Genomic DNA, 17,326 nt, shown 5'->3' with positions numbered 1-17,326 from the left:
CAGAAGTTTCTATGATTATCATTGCTCTGGTTATTGATGATATACTGAACTGAGAATCCAAAAGCTGCAACCTGCCCAAAGTCACACAGACAGTAAGGGACATTTTTCATCCAGGTGTGCCTGACTCTTCAACCCAACCTCTTGTCACCCCACCAGGCTATCTTTCGTCATCTGTCATCTAACAACCATTGTCCTCCTTTCTTGACAGCTCTCAGGAAGCCACAGAATCTAAGGGAACCTCCAAAGCAGATCAGAGGGTTCTTTTCCCGCCCCGTGCACAGAGGATAAGGCTACATGCAATCTTGGCAGCAATCCCCTAGCCCCTGGCCAGAAGCCCCCTGAATGAAAATCGCTGAGTTGCACTCGGGTGCTCCTAGTTCTTTTAAGACACTCCTATTGGGCCCCTGTGTGGGTGACAAGATGATGCATGAGGTCTGGCTAAGCAGCTTATTTGTCTGAGCTGGTGATGGTCTTTGTCCTGAGGTGGGTTAATGGTAAGGGGCAATGGCCCCTTAAGGCCTGGACAATGGGCAGGCTTCTCAGGTCATCGAATCACTCAGCAGAATGGTGCTGAGCCCCTCAGAGCACGGGAGGCCTCTGCCCCTCTACTCCCTGCTAACCCTGCTCATCAGCTGGACAAGACTCCCCTCCCAGCAAGGAGGAACACTGGAATAAAGGGGATAAAGCACTAGAGAGCATTAGAATGACAAAAGATGAGAGGAGGAAGCCGAGACAGCAAAGGGACAGTGATAATTCCCGACTTCCCGCCTGAACCCTGCCCTCCACCCTGTGCTGGGCTCCCCCCTCCTCAGTTCAGCCTCATGCCTAGCCATGCTAGACCCGGTTCCACAGCTGCTCCTTTCACTGCCAGCACTAAATGCTACAGATTACAGTCGGAACTTTCTGTCCTGGCAGTCATGGCTGCTGGAATTCACCCCTTCCCCTCCTGTTTGAACCTCTCTGATCCTCCCCAAAGCCCCACTCAAGTGAGGACATCATATGGCCTTCACCACCTGCTTCAACCGAAGCAGTTCCCTTTTATGAGTTCCACATTTGCTTCTCATGAAGTTCCTATTTAAAGAACACTTCTAATATTAGGATTTTTTTAAAAAGTATAAAAACCACTGATTTAAATCATCTCTCTCTTTATGTGGAGAGGGGGAGCTGGGATTCAAGGCCAGGCCTTCTCCTTCTCCTTGCAAAGTGCCTGGCTAGTGCAAAGTCTTAAATAGAAGTTTCTATGATGATTGTCATTGCTCTGGTTACTGATATACTGAACTGAGCATCCAAAAGCTATAACTTGCCCAAAGTCAAACAGATTTTTCTCAATGAGTGTGTTCATTCATTCATTAAAAAGATGTCTGGAGTCACTTACTGCGTGTCCCTAGGACCTGAGCATCAGCATACAGCCCTGTTGAAGGGCCAAGAAGGCAAATGTGAAAGTGTCCATTGACTTTGGCCTCTGGCTGGCCACTGGGGACCTTGGGAAGGGCATTTCCAGGGTGCAGAGGGTTGAGAGGAGAGAAGGCAATGAAGGATGCAGTGGGTTGAGAGGAGAGAAGGCAATGAAGATACTTGACTCAAGAGGTGGATCCTGGTGTCACAGAATATTTACTCATTACAAAGGGACAAACGAACAAGTGGAGAACTAATTATAGTGAGGAAGCATTTTGAGCCATCCTGGTACCATGCAGTAAGTACATTTCATCGCTGGTATGCTGGCCAAAGAGGTTTAACCTAAATCTAATCATAAGAACACCATCAGAGGTTTCCAGAACATGGGGCAGTCAGTGAGACAACTGGCCTGAACTTTGCAAACAGGTCAGTATCATGAAAAAAGGAATGCTAGGTGACTGGGTAGGTAGGAGGCTCCTGCAGATGGAAAGAGACTAAGGAAAATAAGCCAGACTTGGAAAGTCAAGGATCAAATATTTTCTCTCCTATGAGTAAGCTAGAGAGAAAAAAAAAAGGAATAAAAGAAGGGGATCTCATGAAAATAGAAGGGAGATCAGCAAAGTAGAAGATAGGGCCTAAGATGGAAGTAGGGAAGAGGATAGGGGAAGCTCTGAGGCGTGAAGTAGAACAAAGTGTGCTATATGCATTTGGGTATATGTCAGTGCATTCCAGTTTTACATTTAACTATAATGCACCAATTAATAAGTAAATAGACAAAGAGAAGGAAGACCAATATAATAGAGGAAAGGGATGGGCTGCAGAGAAGGAAGGAAGAGAATAAGGTAGATTTGAGGATTAAATGGAGAAAATGATGTCACATGAATTTATGAATATGCCAAAATGAGCCCCACCATTATGTAAAACTATGATGTACTACATCAAAAAATTTTTAAAAAGATTAACAGAATACAACTGCCAAATGCAGCCCCTAATCTTAATTGGATCCTGATTTTTTTTAAGGCCATAAGAAAGACATTTGAAAAGAACTTGGGTCACTTTTAGATGAGGCATGTATGTCAGGTAATATGGTGGGACACTTCTTTGTTTGCTCACTGTGCTGCGATGCTCTTACTCTTAGGTGATGTTTGCAGATGTGAACTGTACCGATGCCTACAACTCTCTTTTAAATAATTCAGTAAAAAATTAAATATCCATAGAAATATAGCAACATGGCAACATATTAGCAATTGACAGGTTTAGATGAAGAGTACATAGGTGCTTTTGTGCTATTCTAACTTTTCTAAAGGGTTGAATTTTTTAAAAATTAAAAGTATACCTTATTTGGGTTGGAGAGAGATTAGACAGTAACAACTGGGTTTGGGAAAAGGGTTTCTTGGGATGGGTGAGACTGGATGCTTTAAGTAGCAACCCTCCCCCGCCCCCATTCCCTTAGATATAGGGACCTCTGAAACTTTATAGAAGCTCTGCAATTGTGGTGAGCCAGTCCTTGCTAGGCATGGAAGGGACTTCCGTAAGGCGCTAGAGCTGGTAATGGGAACCACATTGGCAGGAGTGTGGGGAGCCCCACCCAGAAATAGCCTTTCTATGCCGAGGTAGGACAACTGGAACAAATTATGTGCATTCATACTTGTTAAACTGCCTTGGCACCAGAAGTGATCCTCGTAACCTGAGCTTTCCAGCGGTGCGGCCATAGTTAAAGTTGGGTCAGCCTTGTCCCCACACCCTCTCTGTTGGAGGTTTATGGCTATAGCATAAAACAATTCAGCATGAGTTGAAACATGAAAAACTCCTCCAGATTGTAAAGGCAAACTTTTCTTTTTAAAGTTTTCTAGGGAGGTTAGCATTTGGGAATAAAATCTTTTTGGTCCCCTTCTGCTTTTCTAATCTTTGGCCAGGCCCCCAAACACCCTGCCTCCACCCTATCCCACTCCCCACTTTAAGCCCAGACCATAATCCAATCAGACACAGAAGCCACTGCATTCTGTGGTTGAAGGGTTCTGTTGTGCCTGTTTCTGAGTTTGAGCCCTGAAGCTACGTGGCCTGGGTCAAGTTGGTTCCTCTCTCTGGGCTTCAGCCTCTTGGTTATTTATAGACAATGTTTATTATAAGATTTACAACAAGATTTCCCAGTCCTATGGTGATATGATTATTGAATGGCTGGATCCTGTACACACAGTAGGCACTCTGTCAGTATTGTCTTATTGATTATCAGAGCATGTCAAATTTGTGAAGCTCTATAGAGAGTAGTCATCATATTTTGGTAACGAAGAAGTTTGTCCAAAATTATTATTGTTTTTAGCTGAAAGGTAGCTAAAGTTCTTGGTGGAAGAGAACTCACATGGAAAATCCCAGGAAAGGGATATGATTTTATCTTTTCATTAAGTGTTCTAAGTAAAATAGAGGCTTTGATGTCTGATAGGCCTAGGTTCAAACCCGAACTCTGCCACATGCTGCTAGAAAGACCCTAGGAGATGAGTAGACCCTTCTGAGTGAGCAGAATAATCCCAGCCCAGCAGGGTAGAGGGAGGCTCTCTGAATAGTCCTGATTCAGAGAGCAGGAGGGCTCCTGATGTCCAGACCCGTCTCTCAAGAGCTGTTCTTGGGCACTAAGGACGACAGACCAAGGGAAGCCAGCCAACATCTAAATCCCAGACTGTGGGATGGAGGATGAAAACCACTGTGATTCCTGCCCTTTTGAAGTTGCCTCAGCCGAGCCCCTTAAGCTACTCGTTGTTTGCAGGGCTATGAGGATGTTGAGAACGAGAAGAAACTTCCATTTGTTATTTCAGAGCAAGGTAGCTGCCTCAGATGGGACACACTGGTTCCTTCCGAGCCTAGGCTCCTGGATGTGTGTTCAGGGGAGAAAGGAGTACTCACCCGCCTTCTTCTTTCAGCAAATGCACTAGGGATAGACAGGAAGTGTGGGCCAGAGTTGGGTGTCTCGTTTACTGTTACCTGAGTCAGGACTGAGGACCCGGCACTGCTTCTGTTCAGGTTTGCATCTTAATCTGCAGCACCACAGAATAGGCCAGTTTACCCCAGGCAGGTAGGTGCACCGGATCTCAGCTCAGTGCCTCACTGGTTGGGTGACACTACTGGAAAATCACTCTGCCTCCTGGGTCCTCACCTCTAAAGGAAAAAGACCACTTGCTCTGCTGGCCTCTCCAGTCTCTGTGAGATGAGGCAAGTGACAGTCTGAGTGCTCAAAAGGACAGGTATAAGAAAACAGCCCCACTATAACACCCCCCCACACACATACACACACACCTTCATGCAACAGGCATTTTGCCCAGAAGCTGTACATAAACAGAGTATGCGTTACTCTGGTAATTGGTTAGTAGAATATTTAGTAAATAGAAGCATTTTAAGTACAGGATAGGGGATAGAAAAAACCAATATTTGTTTAACATCTGTTACTCTCAATTTTTTTAAATAGTTTTTTTTTTTTTTTTAGTTATAGATGAACAAAACCTTTATTTATTTATTTTATGTGGTGCTGAGGATCGAACCCAGTGCCTCATGCATACTACTGAGTTACAGCCCCATCCCTTGTTACTCTTATTTATTCTGGTGTTGGCATCTAGATTCTTGTCTGCACATTTTTTGTACATTCAGGTAGCACTCCTGGATTGTCAGGATTTTCCAACAGGTCATCTGCACTATCACTAAAGATCTAGGTTCAATTCCCTACTAAAAAAACAAAATTATTTTAAATTATGCTTTGAAACTCACCACTCCTCTGAACAGATGAATCTTTATGACTGGCAATTAAGAGATGTGTATTTGCTGAATGTGAATTTCTCTTGGTGAAGCAGGGAAGGAATATATATGAAGAGGGACAGATGAGGGTGGGAAGGGACTGGCCTTGCTTCCTGCCCATTTGCAGGCTGGGTTCAGAGTTTCCAATCTGTGTTCCTTGGAGTCCTTGAGTCTGCCAGTCACACCCACCCAGTCCAGCACCTCGCTCCAGGACATCCTTCCATTTTCTGTCTCACTTCTTTAAGATTCTTCTCAGAACATGTCTCATGCTTCAGAACATACCTCCTCTACTACTGGAAAATGGCCTAAAAGTTGAGTATGAAATCACCCCCTTCCTTCAGGGCCTCCTGCCCCAGCTTGAGGGCTGCTGTCCCTGCTCACCAAGGAACAGCTCAGTTCCTGTCTGAAAGGTTCATGTTAATTAAGGATCTTTAGCTAAAATCCCCTTCTTAGGGCTAGCAGCAGATGCATAGTCAAATTTGGTCAGATGTAAGTCTGGTGGGATGTGCCCCGTGCACTGGGAAGCCATGAGCTCTCCAAGCCTGCCAGGGGTTCTCCTGGGAAGACAGTGTCCCGAGGGGCACAGCTGTGGGGTCACCAGAAGTGGCTTCATGTTAATACTCTCCACTGTGTGGCCACACAGCACTGGGCAATTCCCTCATTGGGCCTTATTTTTGTCTTTTGCAAAAGAGGGATAATAATTCTTACCTGGGAAGAGAAGGGAGTGGGAGACAGTTGGCAGGACAAATCCTCCAGGCACAAGTCCCCCAGCCCTCTGGCTCCTTGAGGCCAGACTGCTGCCTGCTGCCTTACACATGTGAAGCACTGAAGGCTGGAGGCCGGGGTCTGACCTTGCACTGAGGAGTGCCAGCTGGTAGCCTGGTCCTGCGGTACTATCCCCCAGGCTGTCCCCAAAGTGGCTGACTCCATGCTTCTCCATGTTTAAAAGACCTCATCTTCAGTTCTCACTGCTGCTTTGGGACAGGAACAACTCCATCACAGGAGTGTCATGAGGCTGTATGTACAAAAGCATTAAGAACAGCACCTGGCACACAGTAGGTTCTCAGAAAATGTTCAATCGTACAGAACAGAAAGCTGGTTAAAGACAGGCCAGGAATGTGTCTGGGTTTTGTCAGAGACAGCTTCTACCCACTTCAGGGACAGCTTTGTGAGGTGAGAATGAGTCAGGGCAGCCTCGGGCTCGGGGAGAGCCTGCTCTGGATTGTGCAACACATCGGGGTGGGCGCAGAGAGCCAAGCAGCCTGTGTCCCCGAGTCCGCCCTGCCACGGCACCTGCTTCTAGTGGGCTCCTGGCTGGCACCCTGCCAGCACTTGCCTTCCTGCCTCCCAGCACTGGGGCCAGGCTGCCTCCAAGTCATGTCTGAATGGGTGTTGCCAAGACCTGATCAGGACAGCCCTCCTCTGTGTGGGTGCTTCTTCTGCACCCGCTCAGCAGCCTGGCCTGATGCTGTAGGGAGGCCTAGGCCTTTGCATGTAGACCCACCTGCCAGTCCCTGATGGGCCACTTTCTGTTCCTGGTGCACACCTGGCCCCTTGCAGTTTTCCCAGGAGCTCCTTTGCTGGTCACATAGGGTGCTTAGTACATCGTGTCTCTGGCCTCATTTCATCTTTACAGCAACTCCTGGACACCAGCTGGGTTCCCTTTTTACAGGCAAGGCAACTGAGGCTCAGAGAGGTCACATGAGTTGCTTGAGGTCAGTCAGCTAGCAAGCGGAAGGCCCACAGTCTCTGCACCACCCTGCTGTGGGCTCCATGATGGAGTTTTAGGGCCCCACTGGCTTCGGGGTCACGCCTGCTCAGGTACTCACAGTGCTGGCTGTTTACTCACTGTTCATTTGACAAAGTGGGGCAATTTGTCAGGTTCTTTGGGTAAGTCTCTTGGGCAAAGGGGCTCTGACAGAGGTAGCTCTTAGTTCTCATGGAGCAGGGCTTGAGAGGGGCTATTTCTGGTCAGCCTAGGACCAGGGACAAAGCAAAAGCAGCTGCAGAGATTGGGGTAAGTGCTGGGCTTGTCAGAAAGATAATCTCCCCACACCTGTGTCATGGAAACACAATCCAGGGCTCTGAGATGCACTTTAGTCTGTCACCAGGGTGTCCCCAGGGTGACCTGCCCAAGCGTATCCCAACCGGTAGGGATCAAGTTACAGGGCCCTTTCTCAGGGCCCTTGAATCCTAACAATGCCTGCTTGTCCTTTGGAACTGCTGTCTCCCAGGAGGAATGTTAATGGGATGGGGCATGAAGGGGAACAGGAGGGAGAAGAGGAGGACTTTGGTCTGAGCCTGCTGTCCCCGACAGACAGCCTGGGAGTGTGCCCACCCGGGAAGATCTGCTGTCTTTCAAGAGCCACTTAAACCATCCCAGTAAGAGGGACTCATCCTTTGTCCTTCCTACAGCAGCCCCATTTCTCCTGAAGGGGTGGCGGCTGGAACTTACCTCCTACCTGGCAGAGCTCACAATTCAACTCAAGAAATATTTTCAAAAACCGAAAAAGACGTGGATGTCCAGTAATAGGAAGTGGGTAGAAGAACATTATCTCCTGTCCCTACCATGAAGTGTTAAGTAGCTATTTAAATTATATCCTCAAATAATATTTAAAGATATAAGAAAACTGTTATAGTATATGTTAGGTGGAAATTGGACACATACCCAATATAAGCCCCACTTGATAAAAGCATGCTGACCCACGTGTAAGAAGAGGCCGGAAGGAAATGTACTGAGAGCGTAGCTGTTTCTATGGCTGCAATTGGCTTCTGTCTTTTTCCATCTCGTACTTTTCTCCTTTGTGCATATTCTAGTGAAAACAGGCCTCTTTAGAATCAAAAGACGATTAATTTCTTAAAAAGTAATTTATTTCCCTCCCACTGTATAACTGACACATGCCAGGTGCTGGGATAAGAGGTGTAAAGGAACCGAGTCCCTGCACTCTGAGCTCCTGGCCTGGTAGGGCCTGACTAGGAATAAGCAGGGGACAAAGATGTTATTTCAACAAAGGCAGCAACAATGATGATCGTACTGACTAATTTGTTAAGTGCCATGGATGTTCTGAGTGCTTTAAGTGTATTTACATTTAAACCTTACAGCTCCATGAGGTAGGTAGTTATTAACCCACTTTACAAATAGTTTGCACAGGCTGCTGTGGGAACTTAGGGAACAGGGGAAATTAATTCTCCCTGTGGGGTCAGTAAGGCTGCAGTCAAGAACAGGCACTTATTGTGACTTTTTTTTTAAACCACTGAGCCACATCTCCAGTCCTTTTTTATTTTTTATTTTGAGGCAGGGTCTCACTGAGTTGCTGAGGCTGGCCTTGAACTTGTGATCCTCCTGCCTCAGCCTCCTAAATCACTGGGATTACAGGCATGTGCCACCGTGCCCAGTGCTTATTCTGAATCTTGACAGTATAACTGTGAGTTCTCTGAGCAGACAGCAAGGAAAAGATTTCCAGGTAGAAGAAAGATGATGAACAAAGACACCAAGGGGAAAAAGAGCAAGGCATTGTTATGAAATTGCTAATGCCAAGCTCCTTCGTCCCCCCCGGAGACTCCAGAAACACCTTCAGGGCCATTTTATGAAGGGCATAGAAGATCATGCTGTAAAGTTTGAGTGTGATTCTATCAAGCAGCAGTGAGCTATCGAGGGCTCTGCCATGGGCGCTCTGTATTAGAGAAAGATCATCCTGGGCTTTTTAAACACTATGAATGGCTCAGCCATTTGTGGAGAAAGAAGTGTTCCTCTGGAGACAGATGCTGCAGGAAAATTCATCTCCGTTCCGGCTGAAGTAGCAGAGAAGGAGAAAGGAAACGACGGGAGGTTGCAGCAATGTGTGATATCCCTTACCCTTATCGGCTGGTAGAAAGTGACTGCAGCCCTGTGGAATGGGAGATGTATGTACAAAGAAGTGTGTTCGCCGTCCAGACTACGCAAAGGCATTACCACCAGAAGAGAGACCTGGGAATTCCAAATGGACTTTTAGTTTTGAATGCAATTTCTGTGTTTAATTAGTCCAAATCACTTCTGGTTTGGCCATAGGAACAAGGGAAAGTCTTGTGCGAAGATATCGTGAATCCTTCATTCCAAGCTTAGTTGAAGCTGCCAATAAATACAGAAGTCCCCTCACCATAAGCCTGATCAAATGCCAGGAAGCCAGAACAACCTCTATGGTTCCATTTGCCGTGTCTTTAGCCTACAGAAGCTGGTCTGCAGCACTTGGCACCGGGCTCTAGCTTGCAACAAAAGGAAGGATCAGAGTGATAACAGCAGTTCATCAGAATTATCTCCGGTTCTAGCAGTGTCCTCCCCATTAAGATAATCCCTTTTACAATGAAGTAATGATGAATAGAGGACAAGTTTTCTTTGCAATTTTTGTTTAGACTTAAAAAAAAAAACTTTACTATGAAATGCAAAAGTCTGGGAACCACTGAGTCTCTGCCTTATTGATCTGTACTTGGTGCCAGGTTCTGGGAGAGATACAAAGATGATTCAGATGTGGACATGGCCTTGAGAGACAGATGATCTTGAGTTGAAATCAAAGGTAGGAAACAATGAATATCATTTGGAAAGGCTGAACATTACTGAGAGTGATTGGATGAAAAATACACAAGAACTATTTGTACTATATTTGCAACTTTGAGGTGAATCTAAAATTATTTCCAAAAAGAAGAAGAAGAAGGCGGGTACCTAGGGTGAATGATCAGGGGACCAGAAAGTAAAATGTAGAAAACAGTCAGATTGTCATTTAAAGTTACATCAGGGAGAATCCTGAATATCAGACTTGAGTTCACATTGTATTCTGTAGATAGTGTGGATCCATGAAAATTTTTTGATTAAAGGTAAAAAGCAGTCAGACTTCCTAACAAGAAAAATCACTTGATAATCAGGGTTATGACTGATTATAGAGAGATGAGCTTTGTGGTGGTTGAAATAACCCAGGTGGAAGAGGAAGATCTTTGAAAAACCCAGGCATAGTAATGCATGTCTGTAATCCCAATGACTCAGGAGGCTGATGCAGGAGAATTGCAAGTTCAAGGCCAGCCTTAGCAAGACCCTGTCTCAAAATTTAAAAAGAGGGTTAGGGATGTAGCTCAGTAGTAAAGCACCCCTGGGCTCAATCCCTAGTACCAAAAATAAAATCAAATGAATAAACTATCCCTAAGACATCTAGGGACAGATGCTGCTCTAATTAGCCCTGCAGTATGTTTATAGGTGCTACTTGGTGCTGGGGTTCCATGGACAGATTGCTGAAGATATTCTTTGCTCCAGGAGTTCTTTGAAGCATTAACTTGCTAGATAATGGGCACAGAGGTTCTCTAAGTAGAGAAGAGAAAATGTAGTGCTTCTCAAATGTTTTTGACTATGAAACCCTCATACTGTGGGGAGCATTGGCTGGCAATGAAATGAAGAGGAGGAGGTATGTAAAGCACAGTCCCTTCTTCTGTATTCTGCAAACTGGAAGCCATGGCTCAAACATTCTTGGATCTCTTCTGCCTGGCCTGGGGAGCAGGGTGCCTGCCTGCCAAACCACCTCCTTCTTTTTTCTGCTCTCTCAGCCCCCAGTTTCAGACATGTCTGGGGTCACTGCCTTTCCCCATGCATGGAAGACTCTTTTGTGAGTTTAACATGAAGTAATAACATCAGAGATGCCTAGGCCACATTTCCAATCCAATTTTTTTTTTAATTCCAACAATGAGAAATAATTTGATGTTTTCCTAAGAAGGGAAGAATTTTTTGAAGGGTTCTTCTTTGTTTCTTTTTTGGTGCTGGGGATTGAATCCAGGAGTGCTCTACCAGTGAACTATATCCCCAGCCCTTTCATTTTATTTCATTTTGAGTCAGGGTCATGCTAAGTTGCTGAGGCAGGTCTTCATATTATAATCCTCCTGTCTCAGCCTCCCCGGTCACTGGGATTACAGGTTTGTACCACTATGCCTGGCATTTGAAGAATTCTTTAAATATCATTTTCCAATTGATTAAGTTCCTTCATTAACCTCTTTTTTTTTGTAGTTGAATGAAAATATATAATAGTTTTTAATCTCCTTCCCCCTTTTAAGTAAAGTCTTGATTTTGACCTTCTATAATTAGTTAATGGGGCCTCTCTTTCCCACTACCTCCTCACTTGACCACATTACTTTGTGGTTGGCAGTAGCACAAAGTGATTATTGATATGCTTATTATTCAGCATTTATTTTCATTTGAGTTCATTAAGCCCTCTGATCTTGTCACACATACTAGCCTCTACCTGTTGTTTGACCCTCAGTAAGTTATTTAACCTCTCTGAGCATTGCTTTTCTTATCTTCAGTATGGGAAGAGCTAGTGCAGAATGGTGCTGGGCGCTTGATAAACATTCTTCCTAAAAGTCTCTGTTCTGTGATTCACATGCGCTCTGCACTTTGCAGTCCCTCAAAAATGCCTGTTTAGTGAATACAGATATATACAGCTGCTGTTAGCCTAATGAAGATATTAATTAAGTAGCAAATTGCACCCTTTAAGATCTTTATTTATTCTCTTTTGCCTTCTTTTCAATAAAAACACTTTACTTTGGCAATAATAAGCTGTCGACAAGCCTGTGTGGTATCTATTATTGCTCCCATTTTATAAATGAGGAAAATGGACCTAGAGTGAAGCTTTATTAAAGTGCAGATCTTTCTGATTCCTAAGACTGTGTTATTTGATATTGCACCAGGAATAGAAAGATCCACTCTTTCTTTCACTCTTCCAGTCAACTCAACAGTCCCTGACATGTGCTGGGTGCCAGACACAAGATGCTTTCCAGCTCTCCAGGAATTCTCCTGGTTGAAGGAGATGAACCATGTGCTTGAAACTTCCAAGGCAGCCCTGTAACACCTCATTTGTCCCTTGCCGGGGAATGAGCTGTTATATTAAGTGAATTTTACAGGTGGAATCAAATAACTCAAAGAGGACTTAGAGATCTCACAGTACAACTTCATTCTTTTAAGGGGAAGAAATGGGACCTCAAAGACACTGGGTGACCTGCTCAAGGTGACTCTGCCCATCTATTGTAGAACCAACACTGGAATCCAGTTTCTTTGACTTCCTACCTAGGACTTTAAAAATATGTTAACCATTTTCTTAAACTAGAGTACATATTTCTTTGAAATTTGTGTCAAATAGTATTTGTCTTTGTCTTGGTATCATCACTACAGTCAGCATCATCACACTGTTAGAACCCAGCAAACCTTCTGAACCTTCCCAGGTGTGTGTAGGATAGTTCGTTCCTTACTCTTTGGCTCAGACAGCTTCCTTTTACCCAAGCCTGTTAGCTCACTTTCCACCCCAGAATCGTCTTTCTGGTTTTCTTTTTATACACAAACATAAAGTTGAACTAGCCACGGGAACTGTATAGTTAAACACATTTGTTTGACTGATTAACTTTGGTCCAATTTATTTCTGTGAGCCCATTTCCGTGCCTTTTAAACGGGCAGATTACAACAACCTATCTCATAGAATCGTTGGACAGGAGTAAAATGTTCCTAAAACTTAATAGGTCCTTAGCTCCCGTCTTTCCAAGTGTTCAAGAAACTTTTAAAAGTTGTATACTTCCTCACTCCCAAAGTGCACAGAAATAATGAAGTAGAACCAAAATAAGTGCTGGTCATGAAACACAGCTCCTCCTGCATAGTAAATCAAAAGTTCCACTGCTCCCCCCAAAAAAACACATATAACATGTCTACTTTCTTCCTCCCAGGAGAATAAGGAAGGCTTTAACACAAAGCATAATTCATATCATCTGCAGATCTTGGGCCATAGCACCTCATGAAAACTATTAACACATCTTCCACCGCCTACTTTATGAACTCATATAAAAGCAGATCAGGTGAGCATTCTCTAAGTAATGGCTGAATCCCTGAAGTATGCGAAATTTGACCTTCTGTGAAGCAATTGTTTTAAATTCACTCTGGGAAGCAAGAACGCCTCTTTGTGATGTGCATGAGCGCTCCTAACAGCACTGTGTATTCCTACACTCAGAAAGTCAGGACTTGAGTCTTGGAAGGAAACTTTCAACTCCTCTAGTCCAATCCCTAAAAGGTAAAGTAACCGAGGCTCGAAGCACACCTGACATGGCCCCCAAACACAGAGTCTGGGACAGATCCCAGGTGACTCCTGCTTTTCTAGGAATCCCACACTCATCACTTAACAATGAAAGACCAGAAGTGAGGTCTTTCTGTAGATTATGTTGATGCCTTTGTTTTAGGCTTGGGTTTCCCCTGTTTAAAATGAGCTTGTCAGATTCAGAGGCCTCTGTGGTTTGTAGGTTGGTAAGAGAGGATTCAATGAATATGTGGATGCCCGCAGCCTAGATCAAAGCCCCTACAGAGTCACTAGAGCCCAAATTCATCTTTTTGCAGAATCTCTTTCTGCAACATCCCCTCAGCACCCTCTTTCTCAGGCTTTATTTACGCCAGCTAGACCCATCTTGAGGTGCCCTCTTCTACCACAGAGAAGGGGCTCCTTTCTCTGGCAAAAATACCACCCCACATACTTGCCTACATGATAAGTGTTTTTAAATTCCCAACAGTTTCTCACAGACAGAGAAGAAAACTCTAATTCCCAGTGCATCCTTGTGCTAGGAGCCTGGCGAGCAAACCTTGGCCCTTTCTCTTTCACTATGAAGGTATTTTTTTTTTTTTTTTACTTGTGTTTGCAGTTGGTAGACAGAGCCAAATGAAGGCCCTGAGCTCTTTACCTAGCACAGAGGAGGAAAGGGAGTTCACATTTATTGATCACCTACCAGGAGCAACATATGTTCTCTCCTCTACAGAGGCAGGTATTTCTTTCCTCTCTTGTACAGAAACTGAGGTCAAGGTACTCTGAGAGAAAGCCCAGCTTGCTCGAGGCACTGTGGAGTCCAGTTGAGGCTATCTGCCTTCTCCACCTGCCTTGCCCTGACTCCTCCCCCACCCCATGAACTTCCCTGGCCTCCATAATGCCTCTGAAGTTTAAATTAAATCCACAGCAGTATTCTCTAGGTTTAGATGTTGCAAAATATCACTGGCATTTAACAGGGTTGGGTGTTTGAGAGTATTTTCGTGTCTTGCCTGGGGCCTGAATAAAAGTTACAAGCAGCACTGAAGACCAAACCAAGAAAGAAAATGTGGGCAGCCAACCTTGTAACCTTAGCTAATCTTTAATTATACCTTAATTGAGGACCTATGAAGTAGATATAGGAAGATGAATAATAATATGTTGCACTTATGCAGCATTTTAATTTCCCAAACTCTTTCTGTTATAATTGCTGCCGTTTACTGAGCCCCAGCTGGGTGCCAAAGGCTCAATGAAATTCTTCATATTATTTCTCTTGTATTTCTCTCCACTCTGTGAGGGAAGTGCTTCCCCTTTTCACAAGTGAAGAAACCAAGTATTACTTGTCCAGGGGAGAAGCAGTGGGCAGCTCTTTGCCCAGGTAGAGGCCAGGAAACAGGAGGAGGCCTGGGCAAAGGTAAAGGTCAACTCCAGCTTGTAACTCATAGGAAGTGCTTCCTGTGGTCCTTGGTGCCCTGGGAGCAGGGGACACGTTTTTTGCTTGCTTTTGGCTCTCTAGGGCATATCACTCTCCCTTTTGAAAGAATTCAGAGGCAAAGGTACTGAATCCCAGACTAACAGCTCTGTTAAATAAGCCTCAGCATCCTTGTTTGTACAGATGAGGAAACTGAACAGTAGACAGTTCTTGAAAGGGCCTTGGTCAGATTCCAGTGTTAAAGCTCTTTTCTCAGCACCAGCCAGCTTCCCGAGAGAGGTAAACCCAAAGGGTCTGAGGTCTTCTGAGAACCCTGCCAAGATCCTTCCCAACTTGCCTCACCCCAACACACACTCACACAGCCATTCTCCAGCTGGAGAGCAAGTTGGAAGCCACCACATCATCCAACTGAGTAGCCTGTGTCTGCCACACTGATGTGCGGGACACCATCACATCATCTCGCAGGAATGAAGTCCCCACAACCCAGAGTTTTTCGCTTGCTTGTTTTCCAGATTGTTGACTTATTTAATTTTTCAAAGATCTGGAACTTTGGCAAGTACAGGAAGTTGAGTTGATCTTCCACAAGTCTGGCTGGCCCATCTGGTTAATCTGTATTTTATGACAATGGCTATTGTGTAAGTACTTCCTAGGTGCTAGGCAGTCTCATAAGTACTTTTTTTTTTAATTCTTTTTTTTAATTGTAGTTGGACACAATGCCTTTATTTTTTAAATTTATTTTTATGTGGTGCTGAGGATTGAACCCAGCATCTCGCATGTGCAAGGCAAGAGCTGTACCACTGAACCACAACCCCAGCCCCTCATAAGTACTTTATAAGAATTATCCACTGTGTCATCATCCCATAACCCTGGGAAGTAGCATTACTATTATCAGTGCCATATTTAAGGGAAGCACAGGGGTTCTGGTAACCTGCTGAAGGTCACATAGCTAGTCAGAAGTGTCTGATTTCAGAACCAATACTCTAGGCTTCCACAGAATGGCTGCACCCCTTTGCAGCATAGTGAATGACCCTAGGCCAGTCACATAACCAGATTCTCTAGAAGTGGGGCAATAACACTCACCTCACTGGATGCAAGTAAGTAATATGGCAGATAGCAAAAGCCAGCGGATGTTGGTAAAGGTCTTTTTCCTTCTCTACGTGAGTCATAGCCAGCTAATATCTACTGATTTAGTTTTTAGATGCTTGGATACAAATGTCATGCCCACTATCTGTTTCCTGCTTTTATTATTTAACATCTGAGGAAAGCAGTGCTTTAGGCTATGGGCTTTGAAGTCGGACAGCAAACTCCTCCTTCAGCCTCCTTTCATGCTATGCATGTCCTTTCCCTGTCAGATCTGGTGGGGCTGCTCTGAGGAGTGCAGGTTGGCCCCTGAAGTAGTGTGCCTTTTTCTTTTTTTAAATTTACATATGACAGCAGAATGCATTACAATTCTTATTACACATATAGAACACAATCTTTCATATTTCTGTTGTATACGTAGTATATTCACACCAATTCGTGTCTTCATACCTGTACTTTGGATAGTAATGATCATCACATCCCACCATCATTGCTAACCCCCTGCCCCCTCCTTTCCCCTCCCACCCCTCTACCCTATCTAGAGTTCCTCTATTCCTCCCATGATCCTCCTCCCTATCCCACTATGAATCAGCCGCCTTATATCAGGGAAAACCTTCAGCATCTGGTGTTAGGGGATTAATGCTAAGTGAAGTTAGTAGTGTGTCTTTTTAAAAGACTGGCTGGGGAAGGGGTGGAGATGAGGGTGCAGAGAAAACCTATTCGCAAGCCACTCTGGAAGTCAGGGAAGGGCCCAACTCCGCAACCTGTTTTGTCATTTTCCTCGTGACTGGTGGGCAGAGAGAATCCATGTAGCGTTGGCACCTTTGGGGCTGTTCAGCAAGTGCCCTGATTTCCCTAAAAGGGAGAGTTAACAGGCTGGGGGAGAGTGGCTGGCGGCCATCAGGATGATGAAGTGAAATTTCAAATTACATTAGATGTTTGCTTAAGGAACAACAGATGAGGCCCTGTGGATTCTCAAATCCTCTTGGCAACACTGCAAAATGAAAGCATAACCATTTGGAACCCTTCCCCTGGACCGTATGAAGTCTGGGCCACAAAGATGACCTTTTAACGATAGCTTCCTGCCTCTGAAGGGTAGAGTGTGTCGAATTTTTCCTTGCTACAGGCCTGGTTTTAATCATTGCCTGGGTCAGAAGAAAAGGCTCTTATCCACACCATTCCCTTTTCAAAATACCTGGGATGTTCTTCCAGTTTACAATCAAGATTTTTTTTGGATAAGATTCCCTGTCCTTTACCTGGAATTCCTTGGTATGACCTTTAGACCTTTGGACCTTTGTAATATTAAAGGAGAACCTACTCTGGCCCTGGGGCCACTTTACATGGATGGGTGAATTTCATCTTCCCAAGGACCCTGGCCCTGAGACCTTGTATTTTCCTTATTTAAAGATGAGCAAACTAAGGCTCTAAAAGGTAAGTCATTGTCAGGATAACATGCACCTAATAGATGAGCAAACCCTTACCCCAGAGTAGAAGAGAGGAAAAGGGGCAGAGGGACCTGCCATGTGCAGACTCCCTCCAAGTTCATTGCCCTTAGTACTACACTAACTCTCTAATACGG

The 17,326-nt window shown here is 44.6% G+C and overlaps 1 protein-coding gene across 5 annotated transcripts in view; it reads left to right on the top strand.

Moving 5' to 3' along the window:
* Positions 1–17,326, top strand: part of Tenm4 (teneurin transmembrane protein 4) — a 375,231-nt gene that overhangs the window by 111,571 nt on the left and 246,334 nt on the right. For 2 of the 5 annotated variants that reach the window (XM_026387275.2, XM_026387276.2), the window contains exon 4: positions 14,296–14,320. The exons of the other annotated variants lie outside the window; for them this stretch is intronic. In XM_026387275.2, coding sequence (XP_026243060.2) covers positions 14,296–14,320 — 25 coding nt within the window. The remainder of the gene's footprint in view (positions 1–14,295; positions 14,321–17,326) is intronic. 5 annotated transcript variants of the gene reach the window in all.

Source organism: Urocitellus parryii, chromosome 4, assembly GCF_045843805.1.
Source record: "Urocitellus parryii isolate mUroPar1 chromosome 4, mUroPar1.hap1, whole genome shotgun sequence".
Lineage (NCBI taxonomy): Eukaryota > Metazoa > Chordata > Mammalia > Rodentia > Sciuridae > Urocitellus > Urocitellus parryii.
Note: the sequence above shows the minus strand (reverse complement) of the source record. Positions and strands in the feature narration are given on the sequence as shown.